At 39.4% G+C, this 24,160-nt stretch overlaps 1 protein-coding gene across 1 annotated transcript in view; it reads left to right on the forward strand.

The window, feature by feature from the left end:
- erbb4b (erb-b2 receptor tyrosine kinase 4b) overlaps window positions 1–24,160 on the forward strand; it is a 459,675-nt gene that overhangs the window by 330,521 nt on the left and 104,994 nt on the right. The window contains exons 13-14 of the mRNA XM_084725337.1: window positions 6,610–6,742; window positions 15,214–15,307. Coding sequence (XP_084581463.1) covers window positions 6,610–6,742; window positions 15,214–15,307 — 227 coding nt within the window. The remainder of the gene's footprint in view (window positions 1–6,609; window positions 6,743–15,213; window positions 15,308–24,160) is intronic.

The raw sequence follows: 24,160 nt of genomic DNA on the forward strand, positions 1-24,160 counted from the left end.
GCTGACGTACAAACTGTAGAGTTTCCACAACTAGAAAATGTAATCATGTTTTGTTTTGATGTTGATGGTTTTGTCAAATCATTACAGCGCTTTTCAATAGGTCTGTTTGTTTCCTCATTTATCCAAGAAGCAGAGTCAAGTCAAAACTAAATTGTCCACTGCGTCGTTGTTGTAGTTTCCAAGACATTTCAACACCCTTCCAAGAAGCAGTTGAATTTGTCAAACAAGTCAAAAACCTGGCACAACCCCAGTTTGGATGTGCAGCAGGAGTACTGGTGTGGTAAATACAGTACAAAAAACATCTTTTAGCCACCAAAAAAGGCCCACCTAAAAAATATCTATCAGTTTAAGTGTACGCTATATTTAGAATATTTTCACAGCTTCGCTTTGCCATCAGACAGCCTTTTCTGACGGGAAACTGATGTTAACCAAGCCGAACCCAACACATCTCATCCCAATTCATCACACACTGACAAAATGTCGCCGCCCCTTGGCGTCTGATACTGACGCAGAAGGGACCCTTTTAAGGACATGAAACGGCCTTTTAACACCCGATTAATGCTGTGAAAGGGTCGCAGGTTGGTTGGGTTTAGACCCTAAAACTGTTTGGTTAGGTTTAGGTTAAACCGTGTTTGGGGTTACCATGATTATGAGAGTCGCATGATGAAAGTCACATGTCACTGAAGTGACTCACAACACAAAAGACACAAAAGTTACATAACTATTGTAATATTATATGAATACAGTTTTTTTTTTTTGTCCACAATGCAGAAATTTGCCTTTAGTTTCACCATACAACTTTTAATAACACTTTGGTTTCACATGGGACATGAACCCCGGTCTCCTGAGTGAAAGTCTTGTGCTTGTTTGAGCCATGTGTCCAACCTCCTCCATGTGTGGACCGTCTCCCTCTTTATACCACGTCAACAGCCTGGGGCGTCTTATAAAGTTGGGATGAGTTTACATTGAAGTTACTTGAAACTAGAGCTGAGTTGAGTTGCTTTTGGCAAATTTGCTTTGGATGTGGTTGCAACTGATGTTCTGTCTTTAGCTTGACAGTGAGTGGTCTCTTCAAGTCTGCCTCGTTTTGGATGAAAATTACTTTTTTTCTCTTCTCTGTGCAGTAACATGCTCAGTGTAAGTTCTTTTAACTGAGCTTTACTAACTCCCATGTTCTGCGAGGTAAAGTGAATGAGGTTTCGGCCGGTGTGGAGAGAGTGATATTCAGCTCATATAAAGGCACTTCCCCATCAGAAGAGGCTGTGTGATAGAAAGCGGTGAAAATACTCTAAATATAGTATGTACTTAAACTAATACTAATTTTCTTAAGTTGGCATTTTTTTGGTGCCTAAAATATGTATTATGTTTAAATTTTGTTGCCATTCAAGAAGGATGTGCTCACTTTGGTTCAAAGCAAGTATTAAACGCTAAAGACGAGCTTTCAGCCAGGAGAACTTTATCATGGCAAATATTTGACAGAAGGGAATTCCAGAGATTATGATAAGGCCCTTAAACCTACTGCTGAGTGATGGCTCATTAGCAATAAAATGTCACTGTTTTATAATGAAGTATTTAGAGTGCAGGCTTTGGCGTAATACGCGAGAGAGAAAAGAATTTTGTTTTCATCTATGTGCTTCTTCAAAAGGTCAAATCTGGTGATACCAAGAGCAATTATTAGCCCTATCAGTGCACCCTTTCCAGAAGGGGCTGTTTCATAACTATAACTTTCTCAATAATGTATTAAAGGCCATGCATTGCACAGCCATGGTAAACCCACACAGTTGATTTTAAATAGTATGGGTGGTTAGAGCTCTTCTCAGGACTGACTTTGCTGTATATTTTGGGGAGCAACAAATTACAAACATTTAACAAACAACAACAAACAACAAACACTTTTGACTTCAGCTTGGAGTGAAATTTCTGATGAGTAGTGTGGGAGCAGCTGTCTCAAACCTTAATCCTGAGCAATGCCTAATGAATAAAATGAGAAAAATTACAATTGCACAGTGGTGGAAAGTACATGTCCTTAAGTTACTATAGTTCATTGGAAAATATTTTACCTTTTAGTCCACTACATATGTTTGGCATGAGCAGTCAGCAGTTACTTTAAATCATTTATATTACATTACTTTTAAACATCTGATAAGCTAATAAAATGCATTAAGCATTTTTGGCTTAAGACCTCTTATTAAAAATCAGTGTTTCGTTGGGCCCCTTGCCATGTTTCAGATGTCTATGAGTTGTTATCAGTTCCATCTAAGAGACCTTTCCCCTCCAAACTTTTCACATGGTTTTATTTAAATAGCGATATCAAGACCCAAAGGGGTCAAATTATCCAATATTTTACTGAAAAAAAGCAAAGACACAAGAGAAATAACAATGAAAAACCCCATTAATCATCACACAACCCCTAAGATTTATCTTATGACCCTTTGAAGGGGCCCAACCCTGAGCTTGAGACAACTAACTGTATATTAAAGAGTTTAAAACTAGCTCCACCTTAAGCTACAACTGCAAAATGCTGCTTAGACAATGATGATGATGAATATTAATAAAGTTTTCTAGCATCTGGGTTCACTTCCTGGTTATACGGCCCACTGAATATGTACAGTAATGTTTCCCCTCTTGTTCCCTGCCTGCGAGTCCCCACTCGGGTCATACAGCCCAAAGATTTTTAAATCTCTTTTCTGGGCTACAGGAAAGTTTTACAAACATAAAAACTGGATCTAAAATTCCTTATAGAAAGAGTCATAATTATTATTTTGCATTGTTTGCAAAAAAAAGTAAGCAAGGTTTAGTAGTAATGCCTTATCTAAGTTTATATGTTAAATTAATTAAAGTACTAGCTAACTAGCTAGCTAATTTATATCAGTTGTTAGCCGGATAGTTAAATTTACTAGCCAGTTTTAGCAAACCACTAGCTAACTAGCTTGCTAGTGTAAGTAAATAGTTAGCTAGATAGTTACATCTGATAGCTAGTGTTAGCAAAACACTAGCTAAGTAGCTCGCTCATCTGTATCTATTATTAGCTAGGTAGATACATCTGATGTTTTGCTAACCTTAGCAAGACTCTAGCTGACTACTATTTAGCTAACTTAACAAAAGATGCTTTGCTTTTACAGGTCACTCGGCAACATCTTTTAACCATCTTCAAAATTTGGTTTTCTTTTCAATGTAGACGTGCCTAGCATAGCATAGCATATCAAAGTACAGGAAACAGGAAAGGATAACGCTGACTGAGGTTCCACCTGGTACTAAACTGTTATTGGAAAACAGCAAAAAGGGGCGGGACTTAGGGAGGATAAATTACACCAAGTCCAAACATTATAGCAAATGGGAGAAATCCATTTGCTGCAGACACTTAGACTCTAAGCATTAAGCATTTTTAACAGCTGCTGAAGGCAACAGTTGAGTTCCACTTTCTACTCTCCTGACATCCTTATTAATGTTTACCAGCACAGAACAGTTCTCTAACAGGCGTTTGTTTGTTCCCTCATTATTTTATTCATTAATTTTGTGTTCTGTTTGCCCTTTTGTCTCCTTCCTTCCTTCCTTCCTTCCTTGCTGGTCATAAGCCCATAACATAATCCTCCTCATAGCCTGTTCTCCTCCTGTGGGACTCAAATAGGCACCTGTCAGCTCAAAACCCCCATGGGCTTTTGTTTTCCAGCCATGTCAGTAACATCTGAAGTTGGAATCTTTTTGATCTTGCAAGTGCTGTATAGTTAAAACGCCATCCAGCCTCTCCTCCTCCCGTGCTTATTTCCTCTTTCTCAGCTCCCATCATTCCTCCTTCTCCTCATCTTTCCTTCTGCCTGCCTGGTCAGTTTACCTAAGGCGCTGGAAGCCCAACAGAGGTGGTTTTGTCTCTTGTGAAAGGCAGTGCTTTCATCCTCTTCCCTCAAAAGAAACACTTGATTTCTGTTTTCTCCATGTATCTGCATCCTTCTGTGTGAATTTTTAAGTATTCCGAGCGTGGCTATGGCTGACACTGAGGCGTAGCCGCTGGCTTACATGTGACCAGGACCTCGAAAACAGCAGGGGTCTTTTCATATCCATGGTCATGGAGAAAAAAAATGAGAAGAGAAGAGAAGAGAAGAGAAGAGAAGAGAAGAGAAGAGACAGTTTTACAATCCATAGACAGGGATGCAGATGGGGTGATGAAAGTTCCCGCTGTATCTGCGGTGCCGTCACCACGTTACTTTAACACTCTCATTTTGTCACTGTAATGCTCTCAGATGTAGCAACCTTTGTAGAACCGAGCGCTGAACGGGGACAAAAGCGAGTGAGATAAGAGATGCAGACACAAGAAGAGAATGGAACAGAGTAGATGTAATGGCCTGAATCTGTTGGTACCATATGAGAAACATCGAGTCAGAATCAGAGGGAACAGCAGACAGATTGTTCGCTGCGAATGGGCCGGTTCTCTTCGACTAAATTCAATCCAAAGTAAATCAGACCTAAACGTCCCACGCTTTTGTGAAATAAAGGTGGTTTTTATAATGGCTTCACATGACAATCCAAACAGCCAATACTTGTTTGTACTTTTCATGTGCAGGTATGGATTTGTGTGTTGAAAGCAGATGCACATATATTTGGCTTGAAGCAAAAAGAAAATCTTTTATTATTCAGTATCGACATATTTGAACCTTTTGACACCAAAAATTATGAGAGAAGCTGAAAGGGCAAAGTTACCCTTTTAACACTTAATAATAATCATCACTGAAAAATGATAGTTCATAAAAACTGCTAATTAAATTAAACTTTAGTTAATAGTTGTTTCACTGTCAACAGTGTAATGATTTATTATGTTTGCCAATTTATGGATTCAATGACATTTATTATCATTATACAACACAGGGCTGTACATGGAATTTAGAGTTCTTCTTCATAATATACATGAAATACAACATTAAATTCAGAATGCAATAGGGAGACAATATAAAACTCCCAGGAAATAATTCTGTAGTGCATTTGAACTGCCTCACATTAAAATCTCCTCCTCTGAACGGAGTCTTGCATGTTGCATCCTGTCAGCTCAGACTGTGATCCGTCCTTCAGGTGAAGCAGCCTAATCCAGGATGCTGTGGAGCTGGTTTCACTGTGTGGGCGCAACGGTCTCCGTCCTCCCATCATTTAGCCAGCCTGAGTCCCATTTTTTCAGTTTCATCTTTTTGAATGGACAGTATCCGGGAGAATGGCTGTTCTCCATTCACCTCCTCTACCCGCGGAGGTGCGTCCAGCCGATCTGACAGCAGTGTTCAAAAGATGCCGACTGCATTCGTTGATCGTCTCAGGGCCCGCTGCTCTTTAATCCAATCCTCACATCTTCATTTTCCAAAGCCTGAGAGTGTATGTCTGTCTGGGTGGTGTGTGTTTCTGCAATGAAGCCAAAAAATAACATGAAAGGAGAAAAGTACAGAAGTTTGAAAGACTCTTGCATCCTACATGCACAGCCGTTAATGATTATCAAATGATTAAGAGGTGGACCACATATTTGTAACACTGTGTTAGTTTGACATTAATTTTGACTTATTGACTTAAACGTGTTGTCTATAAACATCTATTATTGTAACATTGCAGCTGATGTTAATTCTACTTTATAAATGGTTAATACTGTTCGATGGCCATTACATAGATACGACTGATGTTTATAAAACTTTACAGTTGCTTAATAATTGGTTTATACAGCATATACAAACATTATTCAACTCTTTGTTAACAGTAAAATAACTATTAACTAATGTTTAATTACTGTCAGTTTCCTATTTATTAATGATGGTAAATATAAAATGTTGCCTAAACACTTTCAGCACATACAGATAAAGTTCCTGGGCTTGTTTTTCTCAGTCTCTTCTGCAAGCTTAAATCAACAAGTCTGCACAGCGTCTGCAGGTGCTTTCTGAGTCCCACCAGCACTTCGTCACTGTTGGCTCAGCATTTTTATAATGAAGCAGCACAGCTCCCTCCTATGCGAGCTTCACAGTGAACCATACCACATAGTTTATATAAATACACAATATACGGTATATACATGCACAATGGGCGCAGTCCTCCACCCCAGTGAGGTAATTAACGTAATGTTTTAAAAAGTGGGACCGTTGCCGGGATCGAATGGGAGAATTTTGTGGGAGGAACTAGGTCGTCCTTGAGTTCATCCTGGAGAGTAATTATTGTGTGACTGCTCAATGCATATTGTTTGAATTTCTCACTCACTGAATGGAAATGGTGTAATCCTTCAGCACGTCTTTGAGCCCTATTCCTCTGTCTTGCTGCAATTACTCCTACCATTGTTTAGGAAAGTCGTCCCCACAAAAAAAAACACACCTTTTATAGACCGCCGCAAATTAACAGCCGCTCTGCGGAGGCGGAGAAATTTAATGCAAAAATGAACCCTCGCAAATTGCATGTGCCTTAGTACATCTAGCCCTGTTTCTTTTCATAAATAATGTGCCTATTTTGGCAAATTTTATATCCAGCTAATTTGGGGTAATTTAGAATTTATTCTCTGCATCTGCACTGAGTCATTAGAGCACAACTGAATTTTCCGTGAATGTAATTCACTGTTCTTTTACTGTCTTTCCTCTCGTGTATGTGTGCGTTGAGCAGCCAAGGATCACATGGTGTGTGACCCGCTGTGCTCGGACTCGGGGTGTTGGGGTCCTGGCCCAGACCAGTGCCTCTCCTGCAGATACTTCAGCCGTGGACGAACCTGTGTGGACAGCTGTAATCTCTATGAGGGGTGAGTTACGCATGAACATGCACACATACACTCAGATACATCAACACTGTCACCCTGTGTCATCCTGACTGCTAGATTACATTATGCTAGTTGGATAAATGGATGTACGGTTGAAGGTTAGAGAGCATTCTTACTGCTTGGCTGATTGAGGGAGATAGCAGATGGGGCATTGATTGAAAACATAAATCTGTGGCACATTGGTATCCACTCTGCAATGTGTATTTAATAATAAATGAACAAAAGAGAGAACAGATTTCCGTTGTGTAAACGAAAGTCCTGCCTAATACAGTTTTTGTGAAGAATCCAAGGTTTTCAGCCGCATTCAATAGCAAAGGTGAGCCACCTCACCTGAAACAAAAAACACCTCCACTACCAGCATAAAAATGAACACTCAGAAGAGCAGAGGTGCTGTTTCACTCAGCAAAGACCACTCGTCGCTGTCCTGTGAAAACAGCATGAATCCAAAATGGCAACGCCCCGTGTGCTAAGAAAACCATGTTTTCAGCCATGTGGCACTGACGATTCAGTGGCTTTATGAAAGGTTTGTTTGTCTTAAGAAGTAAGAAAATTGTCTCAACTCAAAAAGGAGCACACACAGTTCAAAATCAACAAATCTGGAGTTAAGTGGTTTTGACTTTTGAGGATGAGATGCATCTGGATCTGAGGCACTTACCAGTCTGGCCAATCAGTTTCATTAGGAAGCCTCAGAGTTAACCAAAAGTATGATTTGTCCAGTGAGAAGAGGGGCATTAGTTTCAACCAACTGTTTGATGAGTATTTTTAAACATGTGCATTATTTTATTGTTCATTGTTGTCATTATTTTAATGTTTTAACAAAGTTAATTTTATTTATTGAGCATTTCAGAACACAGCATTGTATAACAAGATGTTTGTTATAGTTCCCTTTATGCTGCTCACAAAAACAAAAAACACACACAAAACACTATGTAAGGCAAATGTATGATTCAATTACAAATCCAAAAAATAAAACTATTTCATAAGAAATTCTCTACAAATAAATAAATATAAATATAGAACATGATATGATATAAATGAATATGATTCTGACGGGTGTTCCCTAACACACCACTGCAGTCAAAAAAGACACTCATGGACACGATATGTGCTTCGCATGTCTACATCACAAAAGAAAAACTTTTCTTTTTTTCTCCTTGACGCTGAATCACACAGCTCCTGCTCTCTTTCACTGGCCTTGGCTCAGTAATTTGATTACCTGCAATTTTTGAAACTATCTTGTGAAAAAACGAAAAAAGTGAAGGTCGTGATGGCCAGTTTTTCTGGTGCATTTTCTGGTTTATTTCAGATCAGTCGGTTCAAATACTGTGGCTCACCTTGGACTGATGCCAGCAGTAGACACTTGTATTGACTCAAAATAAAATAAAGTAAAAAGAAAAAGAAAAAAAAAACAGGGAAACTATCATGTCCTGGCCTTCTCCTACATAAATTGTAGTGTCTATACTTGACAAGATACCACACTTTACCTCTCCATCTGCTGAGTGCACTTTGTGTATCCGGCTGACCAAAATTGTGGCTAATTTAGGAAGCAAAATAGAGATGTCTCTTTTCAAGAGGAACAAAATGGATGATATGGTGAAAAGCACAAGATTTCATGGCTAAACTGCAGTCTGACCCTGTTTATTCTCGCAATCTTAGTAGGGACATCTGTGTCAAGTTCCAACAATCTTTTGTGGACAAAGCAGGAAAAACACAGATGTGAGTGAAGATAGCGCTTTGTTCTCTCGGCCAAGTGAATCACCAAAGAGAAAATCTGCAGTGCACTGACAGACGTACCAAACAACAATGACGAGGGCTGATGTGGTCCCTGCCTGATCCCTGCCACCCCAAGAAGCCCATGTTCTTTGGCCACAAATGTAATGCATTTTATTATAATGTTAATTCATTTGGCCTGGAGAAGGTCGTCATCAAGCAAACCACTGATCCTCGCCTACTTACCATTCTGCTCGTGCTGCTTTTATTAACCGAGTGGTGCGAGGTTCACACAGGGGACAGAATCAGGCCGAAGTCATTCATGTTCCATTGTCACAAGTCAGTCTGCATCAACACGACACTGTTGAGTCAATGACAAATAACCTTTTATTTTCGGTGACATAAATTGAAAAAAAAGGTTAGTACGCTTCACAATGAGACTGTTTTAAATGAGGCTCTGTCACTCATTATTTTGTTCAAATGTCAACCCATCGTGCTACTGGTTGCAGTATTCAGGGTTTGTACAGGTGCTGGAAATTCTTGAAAATACTTGAATTTTCATGTAATGTTTTCAAGGTTTGAAAAGTGCTCAAATAAAGCGCTTAAAAGTGCTCAGAGTTGCATAACTTTCCTATTAAATTGCTTTCTGACTTTTTGATAAAGAAATCTGATAAATCAGAGAGGATCATTTCTTTTGCCTTTCGCAGAAAATGACGAGGACACAAGCTCACTTGATGAAACGTTGTGTTTTCCTTTAACTTGTTACCCTTCTGTATAATGCTAACACAAACATAGTTTTTGTTGTTTACAGCACAATAACATCTGACTTACTGTGATGAAGATGTGAAATAAAGATTTAGAGCATATATATGGATATAAAAATGTAATTTACCACAGCTGTAAGGCGCTAGAAAAACTGCTGTTTCAGAAATGCTTGAATAGTGCTTGGATTTGACTTTTGAAAAGGTTGAGTGTATATAGGCCCCCAGAACAAAATGCTTTATTAATCTGTCATCAATCATTTACTTTAATGTTACTGTTACTTTATTTCAGGGGCTGTAGTGGTCTGATTTTTAAAGTGTAGAGTGAAGATACTAGTATCACATGAAACAGGAAGTGTTAAGAAAGCCTGATATCAACCAGCTTAGGAAGGGGGTGAAGAATGATCCCTTGACATCTCACTTCAAGATATCCGAATGAAAATGGGTTCTATTGTTACCCAAGACTCTCCCATTTGCAGACATGCTCACTTTATGCTAAAAAATCAACCATAAACCATAACTATAAATACAAACTCTGCTATTTGCATGCAAATGTATGGTTTCTCCTATTCTATTTCATTATTTCTGCACACAACATTACCTAAACAGTATTGAAATTGCATAAATGGTTATGACTGGAAAGTGGAAACTTGACCTCACTGTATAAAGTCACCTATTTTGACCTCTAGGATAATCACAGCCTCATGAAAAAACCATAAACTAGAGCTCTGGGGCCTTGAGAGGACGTATGAATTTCCTATGTATATTGTCAAAAAGGGGGTCTGAGCAATCCACAGAGCAGAAGTTCTCACCATCCAGTTGGAGAAAAATGCAATTCTTGCAGAAATCTCCAAATTGTCAAACGTGTCTGATGACAATCACAGCATGAATTTTTCTACGGCATGCCTCAAGGTCTTGCTAATGTGTTATTTCCGGGGGATTTTTGACCATTTTTATTAATTCTTGAGCGGTTAACAATGGTTAAATTGTGCACCATATCTGTATAAGAAATGGTATCAACACAGAAACTGCTACAACAACTTATGAGACAACATAGAGCATGGGAATAGCCATCACATACCTCCATCATGATGCTTTAAGCCCTTTAAACTTTCAAAATGTGAATAAATAAAGCACAAACCTTATTACAGATTTATGGCTAGAAAGCCGAGCTGCATCTCAAATCTTCAGCTTCACAGCTTTCAGATGACGTACACCACTTCTATGTGGCATGTACTATTATATTTGCTTCCTCTCACTGAAGACTATCCCTGTAAATTACAAAATAAATGTATGGTAGGGAGGACTGGAGTGGAAAGGGTTAATAAAAAGGTTAGTGTCCAGGTTACCCCATATGTCGACAAACGGTTCTATTTTTACCTGATTTGAAAAGATGTCATTTCAAAAGTCATCATGTTCACCGCTCTCCTCGGGAGCGCATGGTCAGTCACACACCTTGGAGATATACTTTTGTAGCAATAGAAAGTGTTTGTCAGGTCTCTATGGTAACCAACAAGTGCCTTTTGAAGTGTTTGCCGCGGTTGGAGCAAATTGTACCTCATCTCAAGCAGGCAGGAAACGTCTGCCGAGTTTGGTTTGTAAATCGACTGACGTAACTCTGCTTTTCAAGTAATCACCATCGTACTTACGTATACAACTTGAAGGTTACCAGTGCATGAAAGATCAAACTGATTCCTTTATTAAGGACTTGACAGAGCCCCTGCAGGAATATTCTCGATAGATCTCGGGAGAGTGGAGCAGCACTATGATGTGATCAAATCGAGGACAAATACATAAACATGTATTAATTCATCTATACAGCTCTGAATAGGGGTGGTTAAATTTTCAAGTAATCCTCAGTTGTTGGAAGACCTGCTGCACAACCTGCTCATCAAAACTTAAACACCCCAAGGCTCTTTGTTACAGCTTTTAAGTTCTGCAGTAATTTTTCTGTTTACTATGGATAATATTGAAGAGCCTGGGGCTGAAAAGAACAATTTAAGACATAGTGGTAACTCTGAGTTTTAAAAGGAACCCCTGCAGAGTTTCAAAACAACAGGGGTCCCGTGACTTTAAAAAGGAAATATAGCTTGATGCTATCCACCTCACAGTGGAAGGTGACAGAACCCGCTCCCCCGGTGAGTTTTATTAATAACATTTTAGATTTTTTATTTTTTTATTTATTTATCTATTTTGCCTTGCAGAACTGCTGGAAAGATGCTTTTAAGTTGAGAGTCTCAACTTGATCAAAAAAATGTTTGGTGGCCGCATTTGAGGAGGACCGGAGGGTGCTGTTAGGGCAGGGGGGCTAGGCGTGTCACTGCGTGTCACAGTCACTGCTTGCGCACGGGGCCACGCCCTGCCTACCTGTCCACCTGCACGTCAGCACCGCCCACACCGTCAGCATTACCACCAACGCACCCACAACCCTCTACCTTCTGAGCCTTGCCATGTTGTGTGTCTTCACAAGTCGCTATTTAAATATTTCACTATTTTTGTGCCTTTATTTTGAATTTTTTAAATCAGTTTGATCACATATTCAAGTTGCCCTGCAGTTTAACTTTTTGTATGGCACCTTTCCTTCCATGTGGGTTGGTTAAGCAGTAGAAGTGCAGCAAATCTACCCGAACAAGGATCACATGACAGTATGCAGAACTTACTTTTTGTTGTTGTCATTGATGCCATGGTAAGAAAAAAGGGGTTACATAAAACTGGAAACAGCAAGAATGAGTTTTTCTTTCATTGTTTACACAGGACAGGAATCATGGGGAGATTAGAAATGGCAGTGGCAAAACAGAAACGTATTACTGGTTGATGCCTGAACGTGTCATTTGAGTGCTAACTCAATTCTGATTTGCAGCGCCTCAGGCCAACATGCAGCAAAAAGTATCAGATTTTTTTTTTTATTGCTGGTAGTGTGAACGTACTCTTAGACTGACTTTAGCTGCATTTCCACCGCAGGAACTTTCCGCAGGGACAAGGAATCTTTGGAGGAACTCCAAGTTCCTGGGACATTATTTTGCCACCTCCTGCTCAGGGGGTGATATTTTCAAAATATACATTAAGTTTTTTTGTTGGGGCTTGCATCACTGAACATTTCTGACTGGTCGAGTCCTCACAGAATTTTATTTTAGCTACAATTTCTAAAAATCTGCATCACCAATCTAGTCTGACATGGACTTACAGGAGAAAGCATATGAAAGCTGGGCTGACAACAAAATCCAGGCCCTATTGATCATTTATGCTGAAGTGAAATCCAGTCACTTCATATGGTGTCATTGTTTAATAGTCTCACGCAAAAATGATGCATAAAAACAGCCGCTTTAAGTGTCTTTTAAGTGCCTAATCTTCATGGGTCTTTATACCACGGTGGAACCTTTTTCGTTCCTTCAAAAGTAGTTCCTGGGGAAATAAGTTCTCAGTACTTTGGGTGGAAACACAGCCTTTTATATGCACTGTTTGCACTACCATTGTTGTTCTAGAAAAAGTATATTTTTAGCTGAAAGAAAGTGATGAGTTTAAGTTTGGGTGGATTTAGCCTGACACAACATGTGTCAGACAGCAGCAAAACGATGAGGAGGAGCTTGAATCGCTTTACATCCCGATGGATTTGTCAACGGTTGTTTAAAATACAAAGTCGAAACCATTTGTTGTTCAACACGGAGTATTATTTGTTTGCGTGAACATACAGGTTTGGCAGTACGGATTATGTCTGAAAGCCATTTGAAATGAATGTTCATTTTGCATCAAATCCGTGTAAAGGTTTATTATTCACTGCAAACGTGTTGCTGTATCTTTGTCCCATAGCCCAAAAAAAAAAAAAAAAAAAAAAGCCGAACACAGCAGAACATCATGCAATAGGCTATAAGTCTGAAGCGTCAGTGATATCTTCCAGCTACACTGCAGCCTTTATTATTTCAACCAGCACACACCCAGACAAAGCCTTACCTCCCCTGCCTGCTGGAAGGTTTTATGAAGGCCAGATGAAGCATAATTAATACTAATTTGATTTAGATCCCACCGGGCCAACGACATCTTTTTTTTTCTTTTTTTTCCCCTGTTGCTGAGATTGAACATTCTGTTTTCCCTCACTGACCAAAAGAGAAGTACCCAAAAGTCATTCTCCTTGTCCTGTGGTGACAAAGGCAAAGTGCCAACTCAGCTGCACTGTGGTCACATTTAATGACTTTTCGAGGCCACTCCGGTGTTCTACTATTATAAGGGGATTGCAGAAATTGAATAACAAGCCACTTAATTTAATTGATTTTTGAAAACGCTGCAACCCTCGCAGGTACTGCACCTTTCAACTGAGTCGACCTCCTGCGTGATGGTATCAGTGTCACTGTGCTTGTGTGTGTGTGTGTGTGTGTGTGTGTGTGTGTGTGTGTGTGTGTTTTAGACTGCTTATTGATGCTATGACGACATCATCTGACAATTATTTCCGTAGTCAGCATTGAAACACTGCTCCTACTAGCAGATATAAACAGACAAATCTACCCACCCAATTCCTCTATATCTCTTCATCCTTCCATCTGTCTTCTTTGCTCTGGATATACCATCCTGAACTCTGAACGATTCAGACATTATTGATTGAAAGGGAACCTTTATAAACTTGTGTTCAGAAATAAAAAGCCTCTTACAGAGAGCGTTCTGGAAAATAAAATCTGATGTTGACACTGAGATCAGATCATCTCCTTTGAATTTTTTTCTTTCTTTTGCCCAACTTGTCCTCTGAATTTGCAGATTTAATGTACAATGGAAATGCACTTCCACTTATTTTGAAATCCAGAATAGAAAACATGAAGCCATAATGTGATTCAGTCAAAATGTATTTAATGTTGGCGCTGCATTACACTTGCTGTGTTTCATTAGTAGTTTCACTAACCCCTCATTCTCTTACCCTCAGCCCTCGGTATGATGTAACAGCACACATCGCATGGAGGTCACTTGGGGAGCAGCAGGCGGGGGAGAAGCGGGGGATTTTAATGAAACACACTCGCCCTTTTTCACTTTGAGCCCAAACCATCTTGGATTGACCGCCAGTTGTAGCTTAGCGCTAAACTTACTTTTACAAATCATTAGAAATACCTGCAGACTTGGTTCAATGAGGCAAAGGTGTCTTTTGCACTTGGTAATGAGCTTAGATTCTAATTTTCTGATTTTCCATGCATGAAACACTGATTAACGTGCATTATCATGGATAAATCAATAAATATGTTTTTGCACCAAAAGTATGACTGCACTGTATTGTGGGTAATATTTACCTTGTGACCTCTGAGGGTCAATCTCATCATGTTCACTTCAGTTTTTCACAAATGGAATGACACTTATGATGCAAAAGGGAAGTGAGCGAGCGATAAGCTAATGAAACACATCCAGTTTCCTCACAGTCACATGACACATTCAAAGAACTGTGTCCAACAGGAAGTAGTTTCTCAAAACCATTTTGCCTCAAAGAAAACTCTGTCAGAGCCATTTTTATGGGTGCATTGTCAGCAGGAACAGTAATTGATGTTAAGAAGTGTTTGACATCTGAAAGTTTGTGTTTTGGGGAAACAATGAAAACTATGCAGACACACACTACAGATATAAATGATCTAAATGACTCTTTTAGTATTTGGTTGGGTTTGAAATGATACAGAGGTGTTTCTTAACATTTCTGGGTCCTCAGAACTTAAACTTTGCTCTGATATTCAGAGCCACTGACCACGCCTGACATCAAAATAATGAAAAAAAAGCTTTGTTTTTCCAAGTCACACCCTTTTGGTTCAAAAAATGTGCTTTTTTGTGAATGTACCCTGAAGCATAACTTATTTTACTGTCTGATAAATGTGTGAAACCATTGGTTCAAAATGTAGAGGCCTTTTAGCGCTGTTCATATCTACAAATTAAAATTTGCCCCCCCCCCCCCCCTCACCCCCCTACCCCTGTATCACTTTGTATTCCCCTCCCTCTCCATCCCTTTTCCTCCTTCTCTCTCAGGGATATTCGGGAGTACGCCAACGGGTCAGTGTGCGTGGAGTGTGATGGCCAGTGCGAGCGAGCTGACGACGACTCTTTGACCTGCCACGGTCCGGTAAGCTTGCTCCTCCAGACAACAATAGTGGGGCAGACTGAAGCATTCATTTCACTCATATACGTTGTCTTAATAAAGACAGAGGAGAAGGCTGCCATCTGGGGAGTTTGTTTATATTTTCTTTTATCTTGTCATTAAAGAGAAATGGCATTGAGCATAAAAAGAAAACATGGTGGCATTATTCTATCACTGACAGGTGAAGTGCACTGTCATAATGTGACAGTGAATATCAAGGTAACTATCATTTTTAAAAAAAACACAGTTTATACCATGTTAAAGGATAGCTTCACAATTCTTTTGTAATTATTTTCCCTGCTCATATTGGGCATTGAAAACTTCCTAATGTGTAAATCATGGGGGGACAAAATCTGCAGTTCTCATTTTGTGCAGCATTTTATTTTAAAGTGATATGAGGCTTCAGCAATCCAGATGAGACAAGTCAATTTATTATCCTTCAAAGTTACAGCCTTTTAAGTAGGGCTGCAAATTGCAACTTTGAAATACTGTGCTATTGACAAGCCAACTGCAGGGTGTGGCATAGCTGTTGCAACAATTGCGATGTTCATTCCTTGTCTTGCTTTCATGAGGCTAGGCCCTTCTTGTTTTGCACTGCAATGTGTATTAAATGAACAGATCAATGCTTTAAATAATTTGACGAGCAATATGAGGACCAGAAAAGGTTCAGGATCAAGTATGGATCGATACTAGTAAGAGTAGTAGCTTTAATGCTGCTAAACGTGTTGCTTTTTGTGCAACTTTATACTGTTGTGCTAATGTTAGCTCAGTTAGCGTTGGTGTTCTATAAAAGCCCGTTCTGCTCTGCGCCACTATGAGTGTGTTGCTGCTGTATGTAGTGTTAAATTAACTTGCCCTGAAGGTAAGTCCAGAGCTATGTGTGAAAAAGAAGCAGCAACGTTGTGTAACTGTGTCTATAGCATCCAGCAGCTAGCTTGTTTAGACCATAAAGTTGTCTGGGTAGTGAGGTGAGCTCCACAGGTAACATTACAGTTAGTGTTACTGCACCAGTACTTCATTTATCAGAAATGAACTAAACCGCGAAAATAAACAACAGAATTGCATTAATGATGCTAATCCTGCATGGTTGATCCAAGCTAAATAACCACATGGGAAATTACGTTACTGCAAAAGCCTTAGTTTAAAGTACAAAATAAAAACACAAAGAGGGAATTATGTGCTTAAATGACATAGAAAGAGAGATACCTACTCTCTGTGTAACTCAGACTGCTTATCTATCAAATTAACTTCAGATAAACCTTTGAACAATTTTTTTGCACAAAACAAGTTGACCCTCTTCACTTACTTTATGCACGAGGAAGGGATCTCCAGCTGTGACTTTGGTAGATATTAACATGATTTGTTGTACTTTCAAGGATTCAAGGATTCAAGGATTGGATGGTTGAAGCCTCATATTAGGTTCAGATAAACTTTTTACACATTTCTGCATAAAATGAGGACTGCAGATTTTGTCCCCCCCATCTTTTAAACATTAGGACGAGATCATTTAATGGCCAGTATGAGCAGGAGGAATGACATTTAACATTTTGCATTAGTGCAACATAAATTTAAGGCAGGTCAATTTAGTAAAATAAATGCTCCTCAGAAACCCAATAGTATGGTTTCAGGAGAAGTATATTTTTATAGTAACCTAAGTGTATTATTTCAGTTTTTTAAATGTTCAGAATGTTATTGAATGCTAATGTTAGCATGTCTTAACATAAGCTGGTTTCATTCAGTGGCTTAATACTACTACTACTACTACTACTACTACTAATAATAATAATAATAATAATAATAATAAGAATAAGAATAAGAATAAGAAGAAGAAGAAGAAGAATGCATCATTCAATGACAAAATATAATTTTTGCAGTAGATTTAATCTTCCTTCTGATGTCACCAAGAGAGAATGGTAGCTCACCTGCAGGGGAAAAAATCTGGAAAAGACTTCAGACGTACAATAAAGAGAAACGTTACTGACACACTTTCACTTAAACAGGAATAGCAGGTTGAGGGAGCAGGATGTAAGTTCAGCTTTTTATAATACACAAAAATAGACTGCCATCACCAAAGTATAAAGCTGAATGGGACTCAAAACATTACATTATTTCAACTGCTTCTGAAATATGAGCTTAACAGTGTGAAAAATTGTGAATTGTGAATATTTTTTATCTTCGTTAAGAAATAAGGACCAGGGACTGAAAGGTCAAATAGAGTGAGCACACCTCCAGTAAAACTGGACTTAAACGATGAGGCTGATGATATCCTGTATTTATCTCAACAACTAAAAACAACAATGAATCGCACCACCTGAAAACAGAATCGTCTCAAAGGGTTAAATGAATGTTTTCTGTGTTGCTCCCCCGCAAAGAAAAGTATTCAAGGCCAGAGCATTGCTTCACTCACCACAAACCAAATGACTTGGAGCTGCAGACGTTCCCTGTGGTCAGCTGAGACTATGATTAATTATTGTATTAGCAGTCAAAGTGTGCCTCTCAGCTGTTCTATTGATTATGTCTCATGTTCAGACTCGAAGGTAAAACTGATTGTTGTAGCCTTATTTTGTGTGTTTGTGTGTGTATTATTCTGTTTTTATTTCATGTGAACCTTTTTTTTCTAAAAGCAGTTAATATTTTGTTTTTCCAGAAGGCAAATTGTACTCAAACAAAACTTTTGCTTTGCACAAGCTCTTAGAGAAGCATGGAAGCTGTTTGAAAGATTGTTTGGTAGCAGCTGTACATTCCAAAAGCGACAAAATAAAATCCCTGACCTTCATTTCCGCCTGCCTCTCGTGCGCTCTACACCCACAGCTACACGAGGCCCCTGACCCTGCGCTTTCTCTTAAAATCTTATCTTGCCGTTTGATAGAGGGGGATGATTTGCGACAGACGCGAGCTGGAGGGGGCCATGTGCTGTCTTTTGTGTCCTATCACACCCTGTCAAATAGTTTGCCCAATATAGTTTAGAAGTGGTACCACAAGAGTGTTTGTGTGTGAGCGTGCAGGCAGGGGAAGCAAAGGCCAAAGTTTGCACGTCCACGCTTGTTGACTTGAGCGTGTTTGTTGTTGTTGTTGTTGGAGGTGATTTGTTGGTTTGATTATCTTGGCAATCCACTTGATACCGCACAGCCCTGCACTTGGCTTTCTTAGACAAGTGATGGGAAGATGGCTGCTTTAAAGAGAATAAAACAATACCTGTAGCTTTCTTGTAGCACTTTGAGAAAAAAGGGATTAAAAACTTAGAACAACCAGGCACTTTTTGTCAAAATTTAAATGATTTTTATTAGCTGTGTAAATATTTTCATGTCTCAACTATTTTATTAGAACAAATGCAAAATCAAGAGGCTGTTCTCATTCTCATTATCTTTTTCTTAATTTGAAAAGTCTAATATAGGAATATATAAAAGGTTATATTCTTTATACATATGATTTTAGGACTCAAGGACATTTATTATCATTACACAACACTGGACACAGGGGCACACAACAGATGCTTCATTAAATTCTGAATGGAATAGGGTGAAAATATTAAACAAAATAAATACATATTTATATACAAACCTCCCAAAACAATGTTGAAGAGCAGACCAAAACCAGAATAAATGTATTTAAAATATTTTCCAATCTCCCACAAAACAAGTGCAAAAGACAAGACAAATATTCATTCAGATATTTACATAACATCCACTAAGTCCCAATCCAGTCCACAGAGCAAAACTCAAAACTCCTCTCCGGGTTTTTTTTTTAGTTCAAATAGATTCAGTTCATCAAAAAACTGAAATGGAAAAAAATGTTCAGCTCAAGTCAGTTTTATAGATAAAATTAATTCAGTTTGGTTCAGTCCAAAAAAAAAACATTGAGCAAAAAAGAAACAAAGTAAATGTATTTTTTAATTTGTGTCAGGTTGAATATAAACAGCAGCAATAAGATGGTGAAGAGACTATGATCATGATTCAACATCTGCAAAACACAATCCTCCTCCTTCTTACTACAATCTTGCATGTTGCACCCTGTCACCGCTGCAGGTGCAACATCCAGATCCAGGATGCTGAGCAAGTCTCTCTGTGTGGACACAACAGTCTCTGGTTTCCTGTTGTTTGGCCAGCATGAGTCCCGTTTTGTCAGTTTCATTTTGCTGTCCAAACGTTATCCAGGAGCAGCCTTAACTTCCAGCTGTAGCATGGCTCTTATCCGCCCGCCCGCTCTCCACCTGGGGCGGTCACCCATGGCGGTGCATCCGGCTGATCTGACAGCGTGTTTCGAAAGATTCCAACTCCATTTGTTGATGGTCTCAGGGTCTGCTGTTTTTCAATCCAAACCCCACGTCTTCACTTTCCAGTGCCTAAGAGTTTATTTCTGTCATAGAGGACTTTTTCAATATTTTCTTATTTTTGTCATCCTATAGTTTCCACACACGAGTACTGCACATTTCACGTGATATTTCAGCCTGTGAGCGTGTCTGTATGTGTGTGTGTGACTTGGCATGCTGTGCGTAATGGAAATGATCCAGGGTAACCTGTTGGACCTCATGTAGATGTCATATGTGCAGCACAGGCACACAAATGGATTACAGCAATCATGTTATGGCCACAGAGCCCATAGCAATTACATTACGGCTTACACACAGTGATTTGATCGGCCTAATGCCCCCTGCGCACAGAGATTGGAGATACGACTATAGCCATGAATACAGGCTGTGTTATGGACAGAATAGGTGATAATCTCAGATCTAGAGCCGTCGCTGTTGTTGTTGATCAGTGATACAAACACACTTGACTCATTCATTGTATCTCTCAAAAAGCCCATTAATTACTGTGTCTTACTGAAAGACTGGAGCAACATTTCACAACAGGAAGTTTGAGTTAAAAAGATGGCAGACTGCCAGAGGTGGGACCAAGTCATTATTCAAGTCTTTGCACTCAAGTTTGCACTCAGACTCCTAAGTCAAGTCAGGGGTCCTAAACTTTGAGTCCTAAACAAATCATAATATCACAGTGAGGTTCCAGCCTCATTGATTTATAAAGTTAGTTGTTAGTTGTTAGTTAGTTAGTTGGAAAGTTCAAGTCCATGTTAAGTCACAACTTTCTGATATTTAAGTCCAAGTAGTTGCAAGTCTTTAGCTTTATAGTTTAGGGAATAGTATAGATCCAAGATGAAACTGACTGAAGGACACGTCTGAGAAAAAAAAGGCACAACGTAAAATCCGTCTGCTTCGTCAGTGCCACGGACGGCACCATGAATTTGTGCTACTGATGTTTCAGAGGCGTGGTCGGGGCCATGGATTCTAACCTCAGTCAGATATAGGGATCAATGAGTCGGGAAGACGAGGCTAACATATTCAGCGAAACATCCCATCTGCCCCTACACACTCTTTGCTACTAGAAGATGTAGAGAGGGGAAGGGCTGGTTAATGGGCGAGATGCATTTTGGTGAAATGGCCAACTGCGATGACTGAAATGTATGAGAATGTTAAAAAAAAAAAAAAAAAAAAAGAAACTTATTTGGGCAAAGAAAACAGGCCTGTCCTCTCCTTTCTTCCATCTTTTCCCCTTTTTTCTCTCAACTCAAATATTTATATTAATTTCATAATTGAATATATGTTTATTTTTAGAATTATAAAATATAAAAATACAAAAAATTCTATGGGAATTATGGGATTCACACTCTGCATGTTGTTTCCCAAATAAACTTCCTATGCTCTGCTACACACACTTGCATGCAGTCAAACTCTTTTGCTTGCTCAACATATATCTAAATAAAACACATTTGAATCTGCTGGAGTGGCTATATATTCTTTATGACCACTGAACTGAATTGTCTACTGCCATATTAATAGGCGCCATCACATCTATCTCTTTCCTATTTATCCCACTGTTTCTTTTCTGCCTCCTCTCCCATCTGCACCTTCAATCACTCCACCTCATCATTAATGCTTAAAATGATTCTGTGGTGTGATGATTCTCCAAGTCTTCTACTGTGGGAGTACATTTAAGGACCCCGGCAGATATATAGTGGAGCGTGATGACTATCTGTGCATTATATCATAGTAAAATAAACTGTAAATCCTTCCTGATGTACCTGATCATGCCCTGAAAAGCTTTTTATGCGGCTGCCTGTTAAAAGTCTTGACTATAAGCTCTGAGGCCGTAAAGATTAATTGCCAGTCCTCCTGAGATACAGGGGCGGTTTGTGCATTAAAGGGAAGGAAGAGAAATAGGAAAGATAGAAATATTCATTTATACACTCATATCCAACAGCGTCGCACACAAACGTCAGTGTTAAGCACACGAGCAGAGCAATTTAAATTTACAGCAGGGTACTTTGGTGGCAACACTGTGCATGCCTGTCATTTTTTGGATGTCCCACTGCCCCTGCTGGACCAAACACTGTTTGTTTGCCCTGTCACATAATTTAACTTACTGATGTGATGGGATTATTGGATACACAGGCGCACACACACACACACACATGCACACACCAGTAGCCACGGGTGGGAAGACACTCAAAGTGCCAGGCTCAACGCTAAAACCGGTGAGAGCAGCGAGACGTTCAGTTTGCATAATTATTCCGGGGGTGAATGTATGTTCACACAAGCTACAAAGAACACACGCAGGGGCTTTAGTGTATGCCCACTCACACACACACACACACACACAGACATGTGCATGCAAGACCATGCACAGACGCTACTTCAGGATATGTATGAACAAGCACTTACACACTCTTCTCGATTTGCCAGAGGATACTTATCTGCTTTCGCTATCATCTTTGGCCCCTTATTTATCTGTAACAGTATGCATGTGTCTTTCTGTGTGTGTGTTTCTGTCTTAGCCGTATTTATCATGTATACACTATGTGTTAATGTTTTAACTATTGTTTATGTAGTGGGATCGCAAGTGAAGTGAAGACTTTCTGACTTTGTGATGTTTGTGCTACTCTGTCTGATGGTCTTGTGTAACTGTGTCATACTCTCTCACTCTGCTACTCTTGAATGACACCACTTCAATGAATTACCATGTATGAATGAACATATTCTTCTAACTAGCTAACTGCTAGGTTTACAGAGGAAACCTCCACACACAGTCACTAAAATCTTTCGAACTATCAGTGGCAAGAGTGCGTGGTGCTGGAGCTGTCACTGTTTCAACATGGCAAGCAACGGCAAAAATTATTGCTGTAATCACCATCTTTCTTTACTGGTAAATTTTGGATCCTTGCATCCTGCACATATTACTGTGCAGACCCTTCCTGGACCGTCGTCATGGTTATGTCACAGTGTTGGCTGGAGGGAAAACTAAGGGAAGGGAAGGAGCCAAACACAGTAGCAGCCCACATTAACCAGGCTGAAGTGTCATGTTACTGTGTTGCTGGGTGCCAGAATCAAAGTAGTAATGGCTTGAAATTGAGGTTTTATTATGTACCAGCTTTCATTAGGAGTCTAACAAAAAACAGAGACACCTATGGTTAAGCGTAATAGGACAAAAGCTGAGGGATGTCTGTGAGCTGCAACAAAATAAACAAGGAAGTATTCTTGCATCTATTTTCCGTATTAAACAGAAAAATACAACCAATCACCTCTTGAATTATAACTAAGATGACTTTAATTGTCTTGTTAACTTGAACTACACGCTTCATTCAAACTCGACGGACAGAAACAAAATAAAACTCACTAATACAGTTTTGTCCAGTCTTTCTACCGTTTTAACAATTGGTCGAAATAAATCCTTATGGAAGGGTTAATCTGATACAATTAGTAACTACCTGTTAAAGTTGTTAATCTAACTTGATTACTTTCCATTTCTCTTGGATTACCTCAATTCCACATGATTAAATTGTGCAGCCTAATACAATGTTTTATGTTTGTTATGCACAAATACACTTTTAGATCTCTAACAGTAATTATTGGACAGTTAAATGTACTTTTTCAGTATGTTATTCACACTTCACACTCAAACTTAAAGGCTGTAAGTGGATTTCTGAGTGGCTAACATTAGTGGTTGGTCTGGCGGCCAGCCTGGTCTGGTCCCGTTGGTTAACGCTGAGTTTTTCAAGCAACTCTCACAGTCCTGGAGAGCGACTGACTGTTCATATTCAGAAAAACTCTGATTTTCTTCAGCCATTGATAAGAAACAAGCCAACAAAAGTAGTTTTAGCTAACATGTAGGGAATTTCTGCCTCGACCTAAGCTCCGTCCACAAAAAACATAATGTTTACCTAAAGAAAAGGGGCCTATATGGTGTATATATAGTATGTTTATACCTACCTGAAGCTAAAATCCTTAAAAAGTTGATCACAAAAAATATATTGATTATGTGTGTGTGTGTCTGTCTGTGTCTGTCTGTGTGTGTCTGTGTGTGTCTGTGTGTGTCTGTGTGTGTGTGTGTGTGTGTGTGTGTGTGTGTGTGTGGGCACTTTGGACATGTAAGCTTGTTTATTCAGTCTCCACTCACTGTGTTTATGCGTGTATTGTCTGTCAATGAGCTGTTCTTTGGGCCTGTTGATGATACGAGGCCTGTCTGGGAGAGCTTTTCGCCTCTCTTCCTCTCCTCCCCTACCTCCTCCCTCGCCTATATTAGCTCCATAAATCCTGTTCTAGGCGGATTGTTATGGTCATTGTGTGTGCTGTGAGCGATGGTTATTATCTGCCTGCTCCGCTCGCACTGCTTTATGCGTCTCGTCTGCTCCCTCTCCCTCCCGTCCCTCTTTTCTCTCTCTTATTCACACATAATCTCGCTCGCTCTCGCTGCCTCAGCCCTTTGCTGCCATGTTATTCTGCATCCGCGTCCACTCTCCCTCCATCCCTCACGTTCCCTTATTACTCTACAATACTTCTTTTTT

This window comes from Lutjanus erythropterus, chromosome 8 (assembly GCF_056507025.1).
Source record: "Lutjanus erythropterus isolate fLutEry1 chromosome 8, fLutEry1.hap2, whole genome shotgun sequence".
Taxonomy (NCBI): Eukaryota; Metazoa; Chordata; class Actinopteri; order Lutjaniformes; family Lutjanidae; genus Lutjanus; species Lutjanus erythropterus.